Source organism: Nerophis ophidion, linkage group LG05 (genome assembly GCF_033978795.1).
Source record: "Nerophis ophidion isolate RoL-2023_Sa linkage group LG05, RoL_Noph_v1.0, whole genome shotgun sequence".
NCBI lineage: Eukaryota > Metazoa > Chordata > Actinopteri > Syngnathiformes > Syngnathidae > Nerophis > Nerophis ophidion.
The window spans coordinates 60847739-60871694 of NC_084615.1; the positions used below are offsets into that span (position 1 = coordinate 60847739).

Consider the following 23956-nt stretch of genomic DNA (forward strand, 5'->3'; position numbering starts at 1 on the left):
AAACTATTTAAATTATCAGTCAATGCAGCCAGTTACTTTTACTAGATAAGTCATCCTAAAAGACAAATAAGTATTCATGCTAAAATAATTATGAAGTCCATCCATCCATTTTCTACCGCTTATTCCCTTTGGGGTCGCTAGTGCCTATCTCGACTATAAAGTAAGTTAGTAAATAGCTCTTAAAACTAAGGACATTTCTACAAATACAATTTTAAATCTTGGCATGTGGCAATTAATTTGCAGTGTAGGCATTTGTGTCATGCAAATGTTTGTCTAATTAGACTACACTTCAGTTAAATTACCGGTACACAATTTTGACTGCCCATCAAAGTAGTGCATTGTGTTAAGTGAGATTGTGTAGCCTTGGTGCAAGTCGGCAAAAGTGCCTAATGTTGTGGTTTCAGAGTTTATATGACCAAAGTATTTCATAATTAAGAAATGAGGCACTAATTTTCTGTGAAAATTGCATGAGAAAATTGAAAGCTATAGCATAACGTCAATTTGTAATGTAAACATCAGAATGGACGTTGGAAAAGGATTGCACGCTATTACCCAGCTATTAATTATTCCTTTCAAAAAGGCTTTAAAATGAGTCCACACTGGAGTCAGAGGTTTTTATTACACAGTTTAATCAACACACAAAGCTCAACGAGCCTCTCAGGTAATTCAATATACAGAGGTTTTGTGCAAGAAGAGTGTGTTCTCCTTGCACTCAGAGCCCAAGCCAGTCCCAGAGCCATTTAGATGTTAGCCTCTAGTTTAACAAAAAGCATATAACAAAAAAAAATAAAAATAAAAGCAACCTAAAGAGTTATGGGTAGGGGGTAAAAACACAGGTTGAACTAAGAAAAATAAATTGTTTAAATACCTGGTCCAAAACCTCCACTTTGTCAATAAAGAAAAAGATGGCGGTAGTTGAGGGGGTTAGTTATCTGTGTGTTTTGTTGTGTTGTGTGTGTGTGTTCAGCTGTGTACAAATGGATCAACTCTGGGAGGTGTGAGGAGCAGGAAAATATGGAGATAAATTCAAGTCAGTTCATAGTATCCAACAGAAGGCCATGAAATACAGAGTGCCTTTCCACTCGCTGTCAGTCTGCCTTCTCAACGGATGGGATTAAAAAAAGAAAAAACAAAGGATGCAGAGTGTCAATGTCCCTCCAATTTATTGTGCCCCTCCCCCCCTAAAACGGGAAATGAAAATAATTTTTGATGCTCAAAGGAATGCTTTAAGTGATGAAGGGCCTGGGGAAGGTAGCAAAAGCCACACCTGCTTGGAGACCAAATAAAACACTAGAGTGAGGAAGCAGGGGCCAAAACAGAGAGGATGGCAAGTCGGCTGTTAGTACGTGGGAGGGTGTGCAGGTGAGGATGGGAGGGGTTGAAGCAAGACAGATGAGAGGGATGACACGAATGGGGGGCACGGGGTGTCGAGGGACTATTACAGGTAATCTGGTGGTGGTGTGTGTGGGGAGGGGGAGGGGGGTGTGGCTCAATGAAAGCACTCCAATGGAAACCAACAACTTTTTCATTTGTTTGTGTTTTTTGTTTGTTTTCTCTTTACATCTCAAGCTCCCCAATCTTTTGCCGTAGAGCTGGTTGGCAATGATTCCGCTCCAACACTACATTGCATACTTTTGTGTCCATTCCCGGGCTATTTTGTTGTACCTGTAAACACAAAATAGGATTATGATTACGTTTTATTGATCATTAGCATTCCACCACCCCAATGTGTTTGTGTCATCTCTCTACGTCACTTGTGTAAGTGACAGGATGAAAAAACAGGGACTCGTTTGGGGAGAAGTTGTTTGTCACCACCTGTTGTGGTGTGCATGTATAAACCTCCAGATGCTGAATAATGATGCCTATTTGAGGCGTGGTGTTCGCTATTCATTCACGTGGATGAAGGTTAATTGTGCCATGGTGTCCATCAGAGCAGAGGCTACTATTTGAAAAAAAATGGGTAAATAGTTCTTCCTGGATTTTGCCATACATTTTTGTAATTATTGCTGCCGAAAATGTCCGGTTTTGCAGCATGTTTTGAGGTTTATTTTTTTCCCCAATAACACTGCAAAAGCTTGTGATTTCACAAATATGTACCCAATGTTAATGTACCCGTGACATACTGTAATGTGTGGTTATGTGATCTTTATTGACGGACCCTTTATATTTTAACGTTTATGATGGGTGTTGTATCTCCATTTTACTACCAGGAGAAATTATCATCTCAATAAGTCCGTTGGTGAAGCAGGCAAGCTAGAGAAGTAAAAAGTAAAACAGTACTTGTTGTCATTTACAGTATGTAAATGCATAAATTGGTTGAAATAGTGCCAATATGCAAGATTTATCGCAATCACAACATTGTGAAATCGGGTAGTGTCTGTTCAATGTTGTGCTAAAAAAAAAGCTTGCTGCTTGCCAATCAGTCAGAACATAGTGAAGAACTTAAAACTTACAATTCTATTTAGCCAAATAAACACTAATAATAATAAAGATAAAGATGAAAGCTATATGGTGCAGGACTACCTAATGATGATATTTTTACATCAGCAATTGTATGTGTGCTTTATTTAAGTACCTAGAACAAGAGCACAACTATAAAACAAAAACCCTAATTCAAAACTATGATGTGGATAAGAAAACATACTTTTCCCTGTCCGTCTTGTAGATACGGGCGATCTCCGGTACTAAGGGGTCATCCGGGTTTGGGTCGCACAGCAGAGAGCAGATGGACAGGAGAACTGAGAAGGACACGGCAAAGGTGAACAAACCATCAACCAGTATAAACATATTTGGTAGCAGCCAGCACTTGGATGTGATGACATCATAGAAACAGACTTTGTCTCTGACATGAAAATCCTGCTTTAATATGTGTCATGCAATATGCATATAACATTAGTTTTCATAAGTTTAGTGAGAAATGCAATAGTGTAAATTCAGTTCTATTGTTTTGCTTTTCATGTTTTTACCCACCTTTGGCAAATGCATTTGCCAATAAAACAAATATGATGTTTATGTTCCCCCACTCCAATGACAAGGGAGTAGCAGTAATTGACTTTCAATAAAAAAGTAGGTTTAAAGTTTGTTCAAATTATAAGACATACTAATAATACTGCAGTGCTCCCTTGTCATGACATGGTTCATTGTATTTGTATACACATGTATTTATTTATTCTCTTCAACATAAATATGCCCAGAAAATAAATATTATTGGGCCTAACCTTACATTCATCAATCAATCAATCAATGTTTATTCAAATAGCCCTAAATCCCAAGTGTCTCAAAGGGCTGCACAAGCCACAACGACATCCGCGGTACAGGGCAAGGTTAAAACTCACCCCAGTGGGATGTCGGTGACAATGACTATGAGAAACCTTGGAGAGGACCGCATATGTGGGCAAATGCGGTCCCCCTAGGGGAGACCGAAAGCATTGGATGTCGAGCGGGTCTAACATGACATTGTGAAAGTCCAGCTCATAGTGGATCCAACATAACAGTGAGAGTCACTCAGCACTTTGTAATGATTTTAGTAGGGATCGATGTCCGCAAACAAATCAATTATCATGTTGGGACGATTAGAGACAGCTTTTGGTAGAGTAGTAAGGATAATGTGCATAACCGCCACCCATGGCAGTCAAAATGGATTTTATTGGTTCTGTAATTTCTAAAATAAGAGTGCAGTTAGTTGTGTAAAATTACCTTTGGAGATGGTGAGAGCTGGAGACCACTGTGATCGCAGGATGTCAAGACAAATGCTGCCATTGCTGTTGATATTTGGATGGTAGATTCTTGTGGTAAATGCAACCTGACCAGACAACAAACCCAAGGAGGTCAACATTAAAAGGGTACACAAGGGTAAAATCTCAGCCACTTGTAAAAGGGCCATGTCCACACGAACACGGATACTTTGAAAAACACATATGAGGTTAAACAATCTCCATCAACCAAGCGTAGTTTCAAAACAGTCTCTGTCCACACGCCAAAGCATACACCAGCTGTCATGCATATTTTCTCCAATTAGAAGCCTTGAAAAGCAGCCACAGCTGACTTGGTGGCATGACGCCTCAGTTATTATGATCATGTTAATTGTATGTTGAAGAGGTTCATTTAGCCTACTGATGTGTATTTATAAATTTATAACATCACGTGACACCTCTGATGACGGCTGCAAAAGCAAAGTAGCCGAAACTTGTCTGGTACAAAACTTTACCTTACTACCCTATATAAATCAACCATTTATAAATATCATGTTAATTGTAATATGCGAGACATACAATGACATGTACATTACATTTAAAACTAGTCTACATGTACAAAGGAGCATGAATCTTTTTTTAAGTGTCTAAAGCGAGCATACGAGCCTGTGCTGCCAAAACCCGACACTCGTGGAATTATAACACGTTTATTCAGCAACAGGGTGATATATTACATGTACAGTGAAGTAATATTTTTTTTTAATCAGTGCACACTAACAATGAACCCTCTTGGTGAGTGTGCTGCTGCAAAACCATTGTGGGATTATAAGGCATTATATCATCAATGTAGTGATACACTACATGTGCAATGAAGTGTGCACTGTTTTCAACATCAGTACACACTAAAAAGGAGGAAGCTACATCATGTTTTTTTATTCTTTGTCGCATGGGCGTATTAAATGCGTGCGCACAGTCTCCACAAATGGAACAAACACTCGTAAATACGTAACTTCATGATCTGTTTGAAATAAAATTTAAAACATGAAATAATGTTGCACCTTTCTTATGACACAAAGCAAAACATCTTGCTTGTCCAAGGTGTTCTATCTGCTGGAAGTCCCGCAGGGATCTTATCCAAAACAGCCGACTGTCATTGGCGCCACTGGTGTTGTGTCGCAGAAGATAGAGTGAAGCAACAGCAGCGTCTTTCAAAGCCCATTTTAAGGCATCTTTTCATCAATGGAGAGTGAAAATAGCTGAATGTTTAAGTTTAAACATACAATATATCCTCCATGTTTAAAGGCAGTAATGTTCATTATATACTGTGCTTTACAAATGCCAGTGCACAACCTTGACATCATCAGATGAGTACAAGTCTCCCTTTAAGACGTATACACCCAAAGGCTGGTAAAGTGTCAGTGTGGACATGACCTTGTATTGTGTCTTGCATACCTTTGGTGGTTTGAAGGGGTAATCTGTGGGGAAGTGGATGGTCAAGAAGAAAACCCCGCCTTGGTAAGGACTGTCATTCTATGGAGGCAGAGGAAAACATTTAGCATAACACATTCCCCAAGGAGCTCCATGAACAATAAACATATACTATGCCGATACATTAAATGGAACGACCAGTAAAATTAAATATGCATAAACAATACTTACAGGCCCCATTATTGTTGCTTGCCAGTGAAAACCTGAAACAGACCAAAATAATTGATCAGCGGGGCCCAGGACAAGGAAAAAAACTACATGCAAGATACTTAATTTGCTCCTATTTCTATCTATTTAACATTTGTTCGTTTGTTATTTCCACTCGGCTACAAAATGCTATCAGAGAGCTACCCAAGTGGCCATACAAGCTTAAAAAAATAATCAGTAAAATTGCAATTGTTAATTACACTTCTTATAATGCATCTCATTGGTACCAACACAGGATGAGGGAACCCAATAATTGAAAATAATATTTTTTTTAAATATTGATAAATCTAGGCAAATATAGATATCATTATTGACATAATCCATAATACCCCAACTCCAATAAAAAACAAAAAAACAGGTTGAATGGATTGCAATTATGTTAAAGGACGATAATTAAAACTGACATTTGTGTTAAAGCTAAATTTCACATGCTGATTATGCATGGATTCATTGATATGCTGCCGTGGTGCTCAGCTTCCACTCAGCCTCTCCTAAAGGCTGTCACTCTGTGAACTATTGCTGCTTTTCTATTGCACAATTCCAACAGCTCGGCTATTAGCCTTTTGTAGATCAGATTTGTACTTCAAAAAATAGGGAACAGAAAACCACGACACGTACAACTCAGTCATAAGCTAACAAACAATACAATGAACATGAGGGTCCATATGTTTTCCCCATAATGTGGCTGGTGGTCAGGAAATACAGGACTATGCATTCATTTATTTTTGTACCTGCCATGATTACATCTGGACAACCACAAATAGATGTGCCATTACCTGTTCACATTCCCACATGTCAAAGTTCACACGGACCCCAAAATAAGGATATGAAAATTTAATATCACGGTTATCGTGAGCAAAATTATCACTTTTATCATTATGGCGGTATTGTTGAATGTGCTTGAAAAGTACAAACACTGAAATCTTTTGACAAAGTATTATTTTTTACAAACAATAGACATTGTTGGAAAACCCAATATTTTGTATGTTTTGGGCTTCTTATGCTTCACTTTTAGTCATAGTGTCATTCTACTCTCTTCAGCGGTCATTGAACGCACCATAAAACCCCCTCTGTCTCGTAATCCATGATCACGCACCTAAGAGAGGACAGCTTGTAGGTTCAACATGCACAATTGAATATCTTAGATGGTCAGACCGCAATGTGTTGGATTGGGGTAAGTTGTTTCTTAATAGGGAAATATGTTATTGTGTCTTGTTTTCATGTTAACATTTAAGATAGCGAGCTGGTGCCAGTCAGTACATCAGTTTATAAAAGTGGGGTTAAAATGTATCTTTTTCCATTATTTTTATTTAAATCGTAAAACTAAACATCGGGAGTTTAACTGCAGTTATTATTATGGTTTATCATTACATCCATAATCCCAAAAACAGTTGTTTAAGACTGTACCTGTAACACCTGTAAACTTGAAAGTGTTTGCTTGGGCAGACTTTCAGTTTGGTTTAAATTAGGGATGCCAAACTTAACACATTAACTCATGATATTATCAACAAATTGTTGCAAAAATCATGTATTAGCACAGATTAATCATCTAATTTATTTTGACTGTGAATGTTCCTTTACCATGAACGCGGCTCATGACCTGAAATGCGGCACGGATGTTATACAGTCAGTGATCTGGTCATTTGCTTTGTGACTAATTTTGCCACATAATAAACCAAAATGGGTTTATCAAGTTCTGAGCAAATAAATGGTGTATTCAAGTAAAAAAAATTTTTTTTTTTTAAATGTTCATGTAAGACATACACAGCATGTATCCAAAATAATGGGGTCTTTTTTACAATTCATTTACAAACCCCGTTTCCATATGAGTTGGGAAATTGTGTTAGATGTAAATATAAACGGAATACAATGACTTGCAAATCCTTTTCAACCTATATTCAATTGAATGCACTACAAAGACAAGATATTTGATGTTCAAACTCATAAACTTTATTTTTCTTTGCAAATAATAATTACCTTAGAATTTCATGGCTGCAACACGTGCCATATTAGTTGGAAAAGGACATGTTCACCACTGTGTTACACCACTTTTTCTTTTAACAACACTCAATAAACATTTGAGAACTGAGGAAACCAATGGTTGAAGCTTTGAAAGTGGAATTATTTCCCAAATTTTTTTTATGTAGAGCTTCAGTCGTTCAACAGTCTGGGGTCTCCGCTGTCGTATTTTACGCTTCATAATGCGCCACACATTTTCAATGGGAGACAGGTTTGGACTGCAGGCGGGCCAGGGAAGTACCCGCACTCTTTTTTTATGAAGCCACGCTGTTGTAACTCTTGTCTTGCTGAAATAAGCAGGGGCGTCTATGATAACGTTGCTTGGATGACAACATATGTTGCTCTGAAACCTGTATGGACCTTTCAGCATTAATGGTGCCTTCACAGATGTGTAAGTTACCCATGCCTTGGGCACAAACACACCCCCATACCATCACAGATGCTGGTTTGAACTTTGCGCTTATAACAATCCGAATGGTTATTTTCCTCTTTGTTCTGGAGGACACCACGTCCTCTGTTTCCAAATATAATTTGAAATGTGGACTCGTCAGACCACAGAACACCTTTCCACTTTGGATCAGTCCATCTTAGGTGAGCCAAGCCGGCGGCGTTTCAGGTTATTGTTGATAAATGGGTTTTGCTTTGCGTAGTAGAGTTTTAACTTGTACTTACGGATGTAGCAACCAACTATAGTTACTGACAGTGGTTTAATGAAGTGTTCTTGAACCCATGTGGTGATATCCTTTACAAACTGATGTCGGTTTTTGATGCAGTACCGCCTGAGGGATCAAAAGTCCGTAGTATCACCGCTTACGTGCAGTGATTTCTCCAGATTCTCTGAACATTTTGATGATTTTACGGACTGTAGATGGTAAAATCCCTAAATTCCTTGCAATAGCTCGTTGAGAAATGTTGTTCTAAAACTGTTTGACAATTTGCTTAAAAAAGTGGTGACCCTCACCCCATCCTTGTTTGTGAATTACTTAGCATTTCATGGAAGCTGCTTTTATACCCAATCATGGCCCCCCAACTGTTCCCAATTAGCCTGCACACCTGTGGGATGTTCCATATAAGTGTTTGATGAGCATTCCTCAACTTTATCAGTATTTATTGGCACCTTTCCCAACTTCTTTGTGACGTGTTGCTGGGATCAAATTCTAAAGTTAATTATTATTTGCACAAAAAAAAGTTTATCAGTTTGAACATCAAATATGTTGTCTTTGTAGCATATTCAACTGAACATGGGTTGAAAATGATTTGCAAATCTTTGTATTATGTTTATATTTACATCTAACACAATTTCCCAACTCATATGGAAACGGGGTTTGTAAAGCACGCAAGCAATTCACTGCGACAGATGATTCACAATTCAGAAGTATCCATCCATCCATCCATTTTCTACCGCTTATTCCCTTTCGGGGTCGCGGGGGGCGCTGGCGCCTATCTCAGCTACAATTCAGAAGTGTGATAAATCTAATTTTAAAAAAGTATCGGTTGACAGCACTATTTATATGCACCCAATTTATTTGTTCATCTGGAATAATTGTATGTTATCATAAGGGGCTACAAATGCAACAATTAATGGTGTAGAATAAAGCTGCAATTCATATTCAGCTGCTTTGATTAATTGTTCATGAGTGTAAATAATAAAATCCGGATTGCAGGGCCTGGAACTTTAAATTGCATACATAGTTTCTGCACGGCCGCTAAATATATTGCACATGAGAATGATGAGAGCGGTGGTGTGTGAGTGCCTTGAAATGCACATGGCATGTGTTTTTTTTGTTTTTTTATATTAATACACACATGCTAAAAGTGCAATTTTAATGTTGATGAAGCATTTATTTGGGGGAAAAAAAGGTTATTGCAAGCAGAAAATTCATTGTTTAAACTATTTTCCCTAATATACGCAACGAGTCTTTAAAGTGTGTTTTATTTGATTACTCGATTAAACTAATCGATAAATTACTCGATTACTAAAATAATCTATAGCTGCAGCTCTAATCATTTTATTCATATGGTAAATCAATGTAATTTAGCATGTGTGTTTTGAATCACAAATCCTTATGGTGATACCAAAAAGGTGACCTTTAATCAGCCAGCAAAGGTTTACAGTACCCATACAATAAATAATATACTTGAGAGTTCCTGCTTTGGTCAATAGAGAAGCATCAATAGCAGTTTGTTGAACGCAGATGATGTAGTTCGCAGTGCAAAAGTGGAAATGTTACATTTCTTAAGGGTTGCTTGCATGTTTAACTTTGGCAAGGAAAACACATGTACGTGCAAGGTGTTTAAAGTAATGCAAAAATTTATTATTTCTTATGATAAATCCAGCTTCTGGATTGTGTTACTGGCCGTAGGTACAGTACAGACTGTTGTATAAAAGTTAAGTAGAATAGGCGCCTTTAAGTCTGTTTATTTGCTATTTAGACTTCACTGGAAACTTGCCATCATCTGTCACCCATTTATTGAAATGGTCCTATTATCATAATACTTGTACACAATGTCCTTTGTACAAACAATAAATACAGGTTGAATGATATTAGCGCTTGTGCTACACATACTTGTACACTGATTGACACAGTTTGTAGTCGCTATTGTAAATACAGATTTGTAAAAAGCCATAATGACAAATTACGTGTTGCTCTCAAATGCATCTGAGCATGTTTAACAGTAGAAATAACCTTACGCAATGAGCCCTCTTTTCGGTAATTCACAATCCTTTTCAATGTGGGCAGAGAGCAAGACCACCAGCGTTACACACACACAGGAAGCAAGGACGGGGATCATGGTGTTTCGTCAATAAGAGGTTTTGCAAAGTACCAAAATTAGTAGGGAAAAAATATGACTACAAAGCCTTTGTGGGAATATTTCAGCTTCAAATCGGATGGGAAATATGAGTTCATCAACACGGACGAATGAGCGATCATGCCGTGTTGGCAGCAACGAAGAAAAGACAACCCGACATTGTTTTTCCAACTGGGAAAAAAGTGCACTTTAAAATGTTCAATAATTATTCAAGTACTATTTTAGCATATATAATAAACGAGTCAATTTTATTTTTGTGTTTATCTATTTAGGATAAAGTGATTGCCCTTCCAATTACAGTACAATGCATTATTACATATTAATATTATTATAATACACTATAAACACGGTATAGTCCTTATCGGGTATTTCTACAGTTTAAGAGCATGTTGTAAACAAAAGCTCAGAGTCTGTCTGCATAAAGCCAAATATTTTTAAAATACATTTTTGAACATTGTTCTGTGTGGCACCTTGAGACAAAAATATGATGATTGACAGTCTCAAAATAACATGTTTTCCTTTACTTGTTAGTTTCGCAGTTGTATGCATTCATGTGTAAAAAAATATAAAAATCGCAATTTTGGAGATACAAATCGCAAAAAAGTTTTTTTCTCAAACTCTTGCAGCCATGCATCCAATTTCAAATGTTAAATTTTGTGTCTCTGTACAGAAAACCAAATTGAAGTCCTGTGTGAGCGCACAATCATTTTTGGGGGTTTTAAAGAGTGAAGCGCACTTCTCACCAGGTCAAAGCTGAGGACCTCAGAAAAGGCACAGTATTTAGGAAGGAAAAAAAACGTTTTCTCTGTACTCAGGCAGCCCAAAAACTCACGTTTCACATCGATTAGTGATTGAACAATTAAAGCTTATTTTACAAAATGTTCTTTAAAGAGGGGTAAATGAAACTTTGAAAATCCCGGCATAATTAATCATTTCACGTCCTTACTAAAGATTTTAGCTATGTCTTGAAGGAGTTCACATTTTCCATACATTCATTTATTTGTGGTGTCGGCACTACAGTTGTGTGGCAGTATGAATTGTAACTCCGCTTTGGGAAAAAACAATATATCATACACATAGAGTTGAGATAGGCTCCAGCGACCCCCCTTGGCGACCCCAAAAGGGTCAAGCGGTAGAACATGGATGGATGGTTGGATGTGGTCTGCCAGAGAAAAGGTTAAGTAGCAGGAGGAATAAGTGTTGCTAACTTAACGGGCATCGTTAAATTTAGCCAGTGTTCAGACCTCTGCTGTAGATACCACAGTGTCTGAAACGGATTATTTGGGTTTGCATTTGAATCACATATTCATAAAATCATTCCACTCCCCCGAGTAAAAAAATGGTGTTGCTTTTAACAAACCTTATTTTGGTAGGTTCATGTGTGCTGCTGCACTGACAGGGTTTATACCTGCCCGTCTCAATTTTTGTGGTCCACAGACATCTCATATGCCACTTTACATTGCTTGTTTAATTACAAACATAATAAAACAATCACTTTCAGTACAATGTCTGCACTCACTGGGATGCCGACTGATGGGACTTTCAGATCTTCCTGTTTAGTCATAATCCTCATGCAAGTAAAAAAAAAAAAAATTGAATAAAAAATAAGAAAGGTTGGCATCTTTTGTGTCTTTCTCGCAATCTCCGGGTCTAATATGTGATTGTTTTATGATGTTCGTAGTTTGTATTGCTTGTGGCTACATGGTGCTTAATGTTTCAGTATAGTGAGATCTGCTTAGATCTTTGCACCAAGCTTCTAAGACTTGTAGCCAATCCTCCATACTATATATTCAGACTGAAAAATTGTCCCAAAGTAGTTATTGTAGAATCTCATGGAGTCTGCCATAATTAGTTATAGCTGTATTTCTTTGAACAAAATAGCAAACATTGGGAATCTATGCGTTGTCGTAATGCTTAAAATGAGCAAAATTGTACTATCTGTTTGCCCTGAGATGAGTTGGCGACTTGTCCAGGGTGTACCCCGCCTTCCGCCCGATTGTAGCTGAGATAGGCGCCAGTGCCCCCCGTGACCCCAAAAGGGTATAAGCGGTAGGAAATGGATGGATGTAAATATTACATGTTATTATGAATGTGCCTGATACTAAAATACATTCTGTATACACTTACACCATTTAAATAAAACCTTGATTGAAAATTTTGGATGATGTTTAGAGCGTTTTATAGGTGGAATAAATCGAAACCCAGTTACCTCCATTGTTAGCCGTCAGCAATAAGTTGAATATTACAAATTAAAATGCATAAAAAAAGAGAAAAACATATTTTGATCTTTAAGGATCGTGAATGATAGACAATTCCTCCCAAAATGCAGTGCCCCTTTAAGTTTCACTTTCATTTTTGTATCCATTTGCATATAGACACCCTGTCGGCTGTCAGGAGCATAGTTTGCATGAAAATAGCGTGGTCCGAGTTTGCCGGTAAAAGAAAAGTGGACAGTGAAAATTGGCAATTCCAAGAAAATTGGACTGAAACCTAGTAATCTGACCCACATAAATAAATTGACCTCAAATTATTTGTACACCTCCAAGATTTGAGCACCCCTTGCAGAACGTAAACATTGTCCCGATAACATTGGTACCTAAAACAAAATGTATTTTGATAGTTAGATTCTTTTTTTAAATGCTTTTCAAAATTAAGGGACCACAAAAAAGTAATCATTGCCTTTGTTTTAACATAAAATCGTGTGATACAATAAACATTAAACATATGTTTCCTATTGCAATCAAAACACAATTTTGCCATTAAATAACAGTGCACACACAGTACTGGACAACGTATCTTTTATTAGTAAGTAAGCAAACAGATTACAAAGGCTCCTAATTTGACTGCAGACATCCATCCATCCATCCATTACCTACCGCTTATTCCCTTTTAGGGGTCGCGGGGGGCGCTGGCGCCTATCTCAGCTACAATCGGGCGGAAGGCGGGGTACACCCTGGACAAGTCGCCACCTCATCGCAGGGCCAACACAGATAGACAGACAACATTCACACTCACATTCACACACTAGGGCCAATTTAGTGTTGCCAATCAACCTATCCCCAGGTGCATGTTTTTGGAGGTGGGAGGAAGCCGGGGTACCCGGAGGGAACCCACGCATTCACGGGGAGAACATGCAAACTCCACACAGAAAGATCCCGAGCCTGGATTTGAACCCAGGACTGCAGGAACTTCGGATTGTGAGGCAGACGCACTAACCCCTCTTCCACCGTGAAGCCCCTGTGCAGCACATATTGTCATTTCCGATGTTTAGTCAAAATTATGAGGGACATGCGGTAGATGGATGAATGATTAATCTACTTGTTCATTTACTGTTGACATCTGGTTAATTTCTGTTTCAAGCAGTTCAATCCACAATTATGTTATTACTATACATGTTCATCTACTGTTAATATCTGGTTATTTTCTTTTCCATCTGCACTTCCGTTAAAATGTTATAAACACTTATTCTTCTGTCTAGATGCTTTACATACGTTTTGGGTGATACAACAAATTTTGGTATCCAGCCAATACAAAGTAGTTACAGGACCATGCACTGGTCATAATTAGAGCTATCCTGTGTCCGATGACTTATTTCCTGAGTTTATAAACAATAAAAAAATTACAAAACATCTTGTAATGAAAAAAATATCGATCATTGTAGTGTCAACTATATAGGTATCTATAACTTGGTATCGTTGGAGTCGATATTTGTAAAGAACCACCCATTTGTTTACATTCAGGAGCGCAAGCTTGATGTTAGCTATAGTTCCATCCTACAGTCTGTTGTGAAGAATGTTTTTCTATTCCTCATCCTGCAGTAATGATACTTGTAAGAAATGTAGTTTATTTGTTGCCACTGAGGCGAGGATTACTGATTTAAAAGTATCTTACAACACTACAGAGGGATTAGATAGCTATGTTTTAAAGCATTGCTTGTAGAGCAGCGCTTCAGTTTCTATAGTGTTAGTTTTAAAGACAAAATACAACAATTCACCCTCCTCTGTCTTCACACTGCTTCTACTTTTAAGTGCTGTGTGTCTGTTTATTAACATGGGCCTTATTTTTCAAAAGACAGTGAAGTAAATGTTTTAATTAATTCGGTATTAGTGCCAGTATGCCGTACAACCCTAAATACAATACTACAAAGATTAGGCTTTAAATATAGGTTTTAATTAGCCTTTGGCTTGAAATAATTCACCACATAAATCCAGGCCTCACACTGTCTGCTGCGAAAAATGTTGGCCCTTGGACACATTTGTATGAAAACCGCTGTTCTATTCTAAGGGTGTGCAAAATGGGCAATGCAACATTTTTGTTAAAAGTATTCTTTTCAAGCAGATGTATTGCTTTCCATGGGAGGCTCTTAATTTAATTATTTGAAAATTACTTTATTAAAAGTACAATTTATATCTGACCTAAAAAGAACATTACATAAATTAGAATTTTGCCAAGAGTATAAGATGCAGTGTATGCAGTGTCATTTCAACCAGTATTTTTTTATCAAATAAAAGAAAAACATGTTTTTTGGATTATCTGTTATTTGTATTTAAATATTTGTTTAAAAAGTAGGGGGAAAAATTTTCTGAAAAAAATCAGGGATAATTTTTAAGCCATATCGCCCGGGCCCAAATAAGCGCTTGCAAGATACGTCTAATAGGAGTCCCCTATGTTGCCTTCAAAGCGCTCTAAAAAAAACTTAAAAACCTCCATCAATGTTCCATATAATGTATTTTTCGGACCATAGGGCCTATTTGATTATAAGGCGCACTACAAATGAACGGGTCTATTCAGGTGTAAATTCACAAAAAAGGTGCACCGAATTGTAAGGCGCATTAAAGGGGTTATGAAGTTTTATCCTACATCCAAAACATTTCCTTATGGTGTACATAACATGTAATGGTGATTCCTTGTGCAAAATGTTGCATAAATTATTTTTACAGACATTTTTAAGCCGCTTTCTGACTGTCTCTGTAGGATGCGCCGTCTCATAAAGATTGTGAACAATAGGCAAAATTCCAAAAGAGGTGTAGTTCCCCAATAATGGCGAGTAAAAATGGGAGCAGGAAGACACCGGTAAATAAGGACAAAATACATTAGTTTCTCGTGGGAGAAGGAAAGATTGCCCGACGTACTTTCTATAAAATAATGCTTTATTTGAAGTAAACAATGATTGCATGAAGGAGTGGAAGTTAGGAGCTTTTTTGCAGCACTTTGTAATGGTACGGTATGTGCATTGTGCAAGAATGTATCCTACATGCTGCTAAAAAATAGAAATAGGAAATACTTTCATTTTGAAAAAGTCAAGATTTCAACTGTTCATATATATCAAACTGATTACAACTGTTGCATTTTTTATTGTGGGTAAACACATGGTTTAAGCAATACAGCAACATTTTATAATAAGGAGCACTGAAAATAGAATTCCAACAGCAATTTCCCTTTTTAGTTGATTTTGCTTACATTTTTTTAAACGGGGAAATTAAAGGGGAACTACACTTTTTGGGAATGTTTCCTATTGTTCACAATCATGAAAGGAGCTAGGAGTTGTTTTTTTTGCATTTTAACATGTAAAAATCAGCTAGTTTTATTGGCTAGCAATGCAGCTAAAGGGAGCAATCAATACTACCGCTAAATCACTTTAAAAATGCATTCAAAAAACGCCACCAAAACTTCAGTTCTGTTCCATAACCTGTATAATAGACAAGCTGTATGACATTGTTATTGTAAGAGCGAACACCGACCAACTCTTTTTGCAGCGTACTAACACATCGGCGTGCTACGGTATTACCCATAAAAGCTAACTTCGGCAATAGATAAACTAGCGTCTATGTCGGCACAAAAGGCGTTTAAATTTTCAATGCATAAAAATGCAAGAGTACAAAAATCAGTACTGATTGAAAAACATTAACAATGATATTACAGTATCTGTAAAGTATTAACCCACATTTCATATTTTGTATGAACACAGCTAGCCAGACAGCGCAGTTGTAATAAGACGTATTACGTGCTGCGTGTTTCATGATTGATATTAAAGTGTGACTCACTCGATGGACTGTTTGGTCCAGCTGACCGGACACATTTTTTTCCAAATTATTTGGGGGTAAGCACTCAATTAATGTTGAAATAGCGTGTCTCCAAATTCCGCATTTTCAGCTCTGTGTCATGCCAACTATACTCTTTCGACTTCTGTCTGCTCCAACGTTTCACCCTCTTTCTTTGTGCTGGCTTCTATAAACAGTAGTCCATCCAGCTTCAAAAAGATAAGGTTGTGAATTCTTATTTGTCCAAAAATAGTCGTCTATGTTGTCTATTACCAAGTCTGTCATGATTAAAACACACTCACGTTTGAATCCAGAAGAAGGAACACAAGTTGTTGCCGGAAGTCAAACATGCGCTGCTATTGAAATGGAAATCAATGCGCGGAATAAGTCAGTTCCAGCAATGATTACAATTATGGTTAATATTGTACCTATTACACTTTTTTATGAACGTGACCGTTACTACATTATGTATACTTGTATTGTGTATATAAAACGTTGGAGGGTTTTGAAGTTGTTTTAGAGGGCTTTGAAGGCGACAACGGTGACTTTCATTAGCACTATCGTCTGAACATTTTTTTATCATATTTAATTTTTTATTTCTTTTTAAAAGACGTGAGATCTCGTCTCTTATAATAATTGTGAAAGACAGGCAACATTCCAAAAAACAAGCAGGGCCTCACAATGGCCTTGCTACCAGGAAATGAAGTGTTCGAAACGCTGTTTGAGTGTGCGCGTTCTCCTGTGTGTGTGTGCGTGGTGTTTTCTTCCCCAAATAGTTCGAGCACAGGAAATTCTCACCTTAACTGCATAACTGGCAATGACATAGGCGCAATTAATTTGAATGGATGTTGAGGAGAGGTATATTGTGAGAAAATAATAACCTAACGCTAAACACCAATGTTTATGACTGAATACAGAAGAGGAAGTTTATTCAGTTTGTTTTTGTCTTTTATGATACAAAAATAACTGAGCCATCTGTGAGTATGTTTAAATGGGGGAGGGGCCACAGCAGGACTCGTTGACAAGAGCAAAACGTGTTTTAATGTCAGTCTCCTTACAAGATTTGTCACTAGTTGATTTTTTAAAAAGGGATATTTACAGTACAGGAGTCTGATTACTTTCTAAATATAGCAACAAAATTGCTACAGTGGAAACATTGATCCCTCCTGCAGTGTCTTCTTATTCTGTCAGATAAGGTGTGTTTTGCAGCAGAGTTACAGCCATCAACAGTAAAAACTTGTAACAAAAAGCTACATTCCCTGACAAACCTATTACAATTTGTTTATAAGTAAGGAAGAGCAAGCAGCGGCACATGTGACAATCCAGATTTGTGGCAGGCCGACATAAATAAATGTACGGGAAACCATGCAACTGGTGCTGAACTTACTGTCATCTCCCACTGGTCCAGCAGAACACTGGGCTGGAGGATCCCGTGCAAAGTCATTCAATTCCTAAAACCACAACAACGATATTAATAATGAACAACAAATTATAGCAAAACACTGTCAATCTGATTATGGATTTGATGCATAGTAGGGTTGCACAATTCTGCAAAAAATCTGAATTGAGATTGCGATTTTTTTGCGCTATCTTTTCACACACACAATGTTCCGGATGCCATGTGCTTCAGTTTATATTTCTTGTTTTATGGTGCCATCTTTGTACGAGTTTGCTCACTGCAGGAGCTGTAGTGTCCTTCTATTAATGTCCTTTCAACCAGAAGTATGAGTCCTGTTCTGTCTTTGAGCTGTCACGCCAAATTTATTTTCCCCTACAAACCCCCCCATTTACTTCCGGGGTCATGTTTCCTTTACACCACACGTTTCCTTTTACGTCACACTTCGGCGTTGACTGCCCGTCGCTGGAAGGATACTTCACTGCTGGAATCTGAAGAAATCGATTAACACGATAAAAAAATTCTCTAATCCTTCTCATTTCTCGAGTCAAATGTGCATTCAGTCAGGAATATCCTGAAGTTAATTTGTACGATTAATACAGACATTTTGTTAACGCTATATTATAAAAATATAACTCTATATTATAAAAATATAAAAATATATTATAAAAATACAGATGTTTTGTTAACGCTATATAATAAAAAATAAAAACTTTTTTTTACAAACACAAGCTATGGGATGACGTAAAAGGAAACGTGAGGAAACGTGACCCCGGAAGTAAATGGGGGGGGTTTGTAGGGGGGGGGGGGGAATTTGGCGTGACAGAGCCTTCCGTAGCGTTGCTACTCGTATGGATTCTGTGTCACTCCAAGCAATGTTTTCAAGTATTGCAGTATAACTAAAACAATTATTACTTACTAAACCGTCCCATGTATGTTTGTAGGAGTGTTTTCATGCATATTTGTATGTGCTACCGTAATCTAATGAAGCTACTGCCGGGTAGTTACCATTAGCTAATACTTTTAGGAGTGTCTGTTAGTATTATTAACTTACAATGGCATGATTTTTGAATTGTTTCAGTTTCCTGAATTCACCAAAATGTCACCTGGACTTATGGAGTCTGTTTTGCTGATTGAAGAGCGAGCTTCCGCAGCTAATGGATCCATGAAGATGACTTCTGATATGTTTGATCAGCCGTTTTACAGATACCGTTTGGAAACAATTTAAGTATGTAAATAAATATTTACAAACTATTTCGATGTAAATAACTTGATTTTACAACACATGTAGCTGAGGCTAATAGTCCAGTGTGGCTACTATATGCAAAAATGTGTATTTTGTTCTAAAATTTAGTGGGTGCTTCTTATACACCTGTCCTCTCTATAGTGTGGAAAATCTGCAATTTTATATATTGTAAACTTGACCTAATGTTGCAATGATCATATTATAATTATATATATTATATTATCACAAATTCCGAAAAAATTGGTTGATTTTGAAGCAAGTAATCCATGAAATTGTACACTGTAAAAAGATTTTTTTAAGGTAAAAAAAAAAACGGATAACTCCGTCGCCAGAAATTTACTGTGGAAATGGTTTTCTTAAAAACTGTGGTACTGTTTTCTATTTACAGTATTACACCGTAAAGTTAAAGTACCACTGATAGTCACACACACTCTAGGTGTGGTGAAATTACTCTCTAAATTTCACCCATCCCCTTATTCCACCCCTTGAGAGGTGAGGGGAGCAAGCAGCAGCAGTGGCCACGCTCGGGAATCAAACCTTTAAAACTAACAAACGTAGATTTTACAGTAAAAACATTGGTCCTGTTTTCCTATTTTCATTTTAATGATGTAAGAAATGCACCTGGGGATAGGTTAATTGGCAAAACTAAATTGGTCCTAGTGTGTAAGCATGAATGTTGTCTATCTGTGTTGGCCCGGCAACTTGTGCAGTGTGTACCCTTGCCTTCCTCTCGAATGCAGCTGGGAGACTGATAGGCGAGAGAGACAAGCTGTAGAAAAAATGAATTGATGGATGGAAATAAGCATTGGAAATTTTACAGAAATATTTTGCAAACTGAGTTGTGTTTTTTTTTTACTATAAAATCCACATACCTTTTTTCAGTGTACACAATACATAATTAATAAATACTTGCATATATTTATATATTATTCACTGTTGGAAGCAGCCAAAACGGTGGCAGTTAACGAAAACGAGTTTAACACCACTGGCCTATGTTGTAAGCATTTCACCAATCTCGCGCACTTTGCAAATTATACGTCATTTCCATTGTGCGCAAGTAATTTGCATATCGCAAGACAAGATTTAAGGCGAGATTTTGTTTGAAAATGGCGCGACCGTGCAAATGGATGGTTTGAGGATGGCTGAAGAAGAATTTTCAGAATTCTGCACAGAAAAATGAATAAAAAATTGTTGAATTGTACATTGTTGTATTGTGATGTCATTCTATATTTGTTGAATTTTCTTATGAAGGAAAAAATATGAAACAAAAATATGAAAATTGTGTGCACACAATTTAGAGATTGTGTCATCGTGTGCACACAATTTAGAGATTGTGTCGTTGCTAGATTGCGCCCATTGGTATTGATCTTACAAGACCTACACTATTGACATTTTTACAACCAAGGCTGATGTCAAGTCAAATACTTTTAGTTGGCAAACTTGGCAATAGCTGGTGCAGCTCTGCAAACGTTAGCGTCATTGTTCGCTGGCTCAGCAGCATACGAAGTGAGAGGATTACAAACCAGGTCAGAACGTAAAAGAACATGTTCTGGTGGGCGATAAAACAGCAGATAAACAAAACGCTTGCATAAGATTAGGCATGATGAGGTCTTTTTGGGGCTGCTGTTGTAAGCATTTCACCAATCTCGCGCACTTTGCAACGTATACGTCATTTCCATTGTGCGCAAGCAATTTGCATATCGCAAGACGAGATTTAAGACGAGATTTTGTGGATGGTTTAGTCAGTAACCCTACATTATTATATTTTATAAATAGTAAACAAAGTTGTGGTAGTAGTTTAGTCAGTAGTTTAGTTGTGGATGTACACTGTATAGTGGTTAGGGTTAGGGTATCGAGTATCGATTGGAACCGGGACTAACTTTCTGATTCTTCCGGAATCGTTCAAAATTTAAATTTCGATTCCTAGTTTCGATACCCAGTCCACCGACCGGAAAAAAAGAATAAGTCCGCCGACCGGAAGAAGAAGCCGCTGAACACAAACGAAGAAGCACCCACCGCCAGTGGCCGAGCGAGTCAGTCAAGCATGGATAGCGGGCATCGGCGGTCAAAAGTGTGGATTTATTTTACTAAAAATAATGAAATATCGGCGAAATGTAACACGTGCGACAGGACTGTTTCGTGATTAGGAGGGTGCATGTTGAACATGATGAAGCACCTCCGAGTTCATGGAGTACAAATAAATGCGTGTCCCGTCTTCGACGCGCTGCGCCGACTGTCCTCCTCTGCCTCTTCCTCTGGCTCCGGCTGCGACGCCCAGCCTGGCACATCGGTGACTGCACTACAGTCCGAATCCGGTAAGTAAAACAATACATATGCAATAAATATTGTGTTTTGCGCCAACGTTGAGGCAGTTAACAAATTAGTCTGCGTATTTTTTCATAGACAATTTTGGCCCAGCGATGAGGTGGCGACTTGTCCAGGGTGTACCCCGCCTTCCGCCCGATTGTAGCTGAGATAGGCGCCAGCGCCCCCCGCGACCCCGAAAGGGAATAAGCGGTAGAAAATGGATGGATGGATGGAATTTACAACCTGCTAGCCAGGCCCCGCGATGGGCTCAGCGTACTCCGTTCACCGTAGCGGCAATGGGGAAGATGTCGGTGCCACAGAAAGGTCACTGCACACATAGTCAAAAGACCGCATCCCTTTTCAGGGGTGGAATCTCCAACATTTAGGTTAGTTAAGCAATAACGTTAGAGCTAATCTAATTGACACTGGGCTAAACAGTAACAGCAACATTACATGTTTGTTTATGTGTGCAGGGATATGGTGAAAAATCTCAACCCGAAATACATACCACCTTCCAGGGACTACCTGGCAAACACATTGATTCCGGCATGGTACAAGAAGAATCGGAATCGATAATCGTCAGGAATCAATCGAAACAAAGAATCGGAATCATTCAAATTCAAATGATACCCAACTTTAGATAGGGTTGGACTGATTTGAGGGCAATACTCAGTTATATTGTCCCGTTTACGAATGAATAGATTACTTAAGTATTTAATAAATTATTTTGACCCCAAAAACATGTATTTGCACCCATTGATTTACAAAATGTGCACCACACATTATTCAAATTTATAACTGGAAGCAATTTGCAAAAAGATTGCGCATTATACAAATTTTCAAAATGCGGTTGCGCATTTTGCAAATTGCTCACATTGGTATTGTGCCTACAACAGTTGTCACCAAACACATCAGGCGAACGACGCGTGGGGCCTGCTAACATCTTAATGGCTTTTCACGCTGCGTTGCTATTGTGTCGATGATATTTGTGCAAAACACAAACACGTTTGAAACTTTTGCAAAACAACACTAGCGTAATATGCGACAAACTGTCAGAGGACAATATTAAAGCAGCACAAGCATGAACTAGTTGGGTTAGCTTTACATCCGTCCTTACGTCTGGGATGTCATAATAGCAACACACGAAATGCAACCATTGATATTTGTGTTAAATGTCGTTTTGATATTTTTTTTACAAGTGTCACTAGTAAAAACAATCCAACAGATTTAGACAATAATAAAGGAAGCAAAATAATCGTTATATTTCAGCTAGCTTTAGCCTAGCCACTGTCAAATGCTGCAGAGTAGATTAAAAAAACGGGAACGAAGATGGACAATTAATGTAGCTAAAAACACAATTTGATAATATGTTTTTCCACCCAAACGTCAAGAACGGCGACAAAGCGAAGCATTAGGAGTTTAACCTTAGCGTTAATGTACTAGCTTAGCTTTACCACCAGAAGCCCTGACTTAGCCTCACCGGGACATATTGTAACGAAACAAAAACTATACCCGCTTGATGACGACTTTAAACATTCTAGTATATGACGACTGGACATGTTGAAGGATAATACAAATGTATCCAGTCAGGGTTAAACGGGCCACTTTTGTGTCGAGCGAGGTGGCCCCGAGTTGAGGCAGAGAAAAGCGGCGCATTGCTTCTAGTGTCGCGGCTGACTGTCCTCACACATTAGCTAGCGTCTACAGCCCCCGGCCTGCTTCTTTCCCCCACTGCCATTGTGTTATTCTCGCTGCGGCGAAGTCCGACAGCCGTCGACTGACGCCAAATCTCCCCACAAAACGAGGAAACCCAAGGGCCTCCCCGCTCACTTCCTTACCTTGTGGATTCTTTTCAGAGCCATTGTTGTGCTAGCGCTGCTGTCAGTGGAAACGTGCGATTAAAACGGCGAGTGATATAAGTGGGTTGATAATACAGCGACGTGATTATCATAGAAGGCGACTAGAGTGCACACAAGTGACTGATCGCTGCTACAAGGAGCCACCTATGGAATTTAGAGTCGAAACAAGACGATAGAAGGTGGTAGAACCGCGGTCCTTCCTCCTACTGCAGCGGCTACCAAATCACAGCGGGCCTGTGCTCGCACAACAGCAACAGTGACAGCACATCCGGCGGCGCCCCTTCAAAATTAGAGCTCAGTGTATGCATGAAACATGAAGTTAAGACTAACAATTAGGGGTGTGGGGAAAAATCGATTCGAATACGTTGTGCGATTCAGAATCAATTCTCATTTAAAAAAAATTGATTTTTTTATTTAAATGATAAATGATACATGGGTTGTACTTGTATAGCCATTCACACACACATTCACACAGTGATGGAGGGAGCTGCCATGCAAGGCGCTAACCAGCACCCATCAGGAGCAAGGGTGAAGTGTCTTGCTCAGGACACAACGGACGTGGTTGGTACTAGGTGGGGATTGAACCAGGGACCCCTTGGGTTGCGCACGGCCACTCTTCCACTGCGCCACATCGTCCCTATATTTATTTATTTAATTATTTATTTATTTTAATCAATCCAACAAACCACTACACAGCAATACCATAACAATGCAATCCAATTCCAAAACCAAACCTGACCCAGCAACACTCAGAACTGCAATAAACAGAGCAATTGAGGAGACACGATACAAAACAAAACAAAAGTAGTAAAACAAAAATGAATATTATCAACAATAGTATCAATATTAGTTTTAATTTCAGCATAGTAGTGATTAGAAATCCTTCATTG

General features: G+C 38.2%; 1 protein-coding gene across 1 annotated transcript; it reads right to left on the bottom strand.

Moving 5' to 3' along the window:
* Positions 1 to 612: 612 nt before the first annotated feature.
* On the bottom strand, positions 613 to 23315 carry LOC133553453 (ubiquitin-conjugating enzyme E2 D2). The gene is made up of 7 exons (XM_061901669.1): positions 23046 to 23315; positions 17646 to 17709; positions 5352 to 5383; positions 5145 to 5222; positions 3697 to 3802; positions 2645 to 2738; positions 613 to 1665 (listed from the first exon to the last, which is right to left on the bottom strand). Exons 1-7 carry the CDS (start codon positions 23067 to 23069, stop codon positions 1620 to 1622), a joined length of 444 nt encoding a protein of 147 aa, XP_061757653.1. The 5' UTR covers positions 23070 to 23315; the 3' UTR covers positions 613 to 1619.
* Positions 23316 to 23956: the final 641 nt, after the last annotated feature.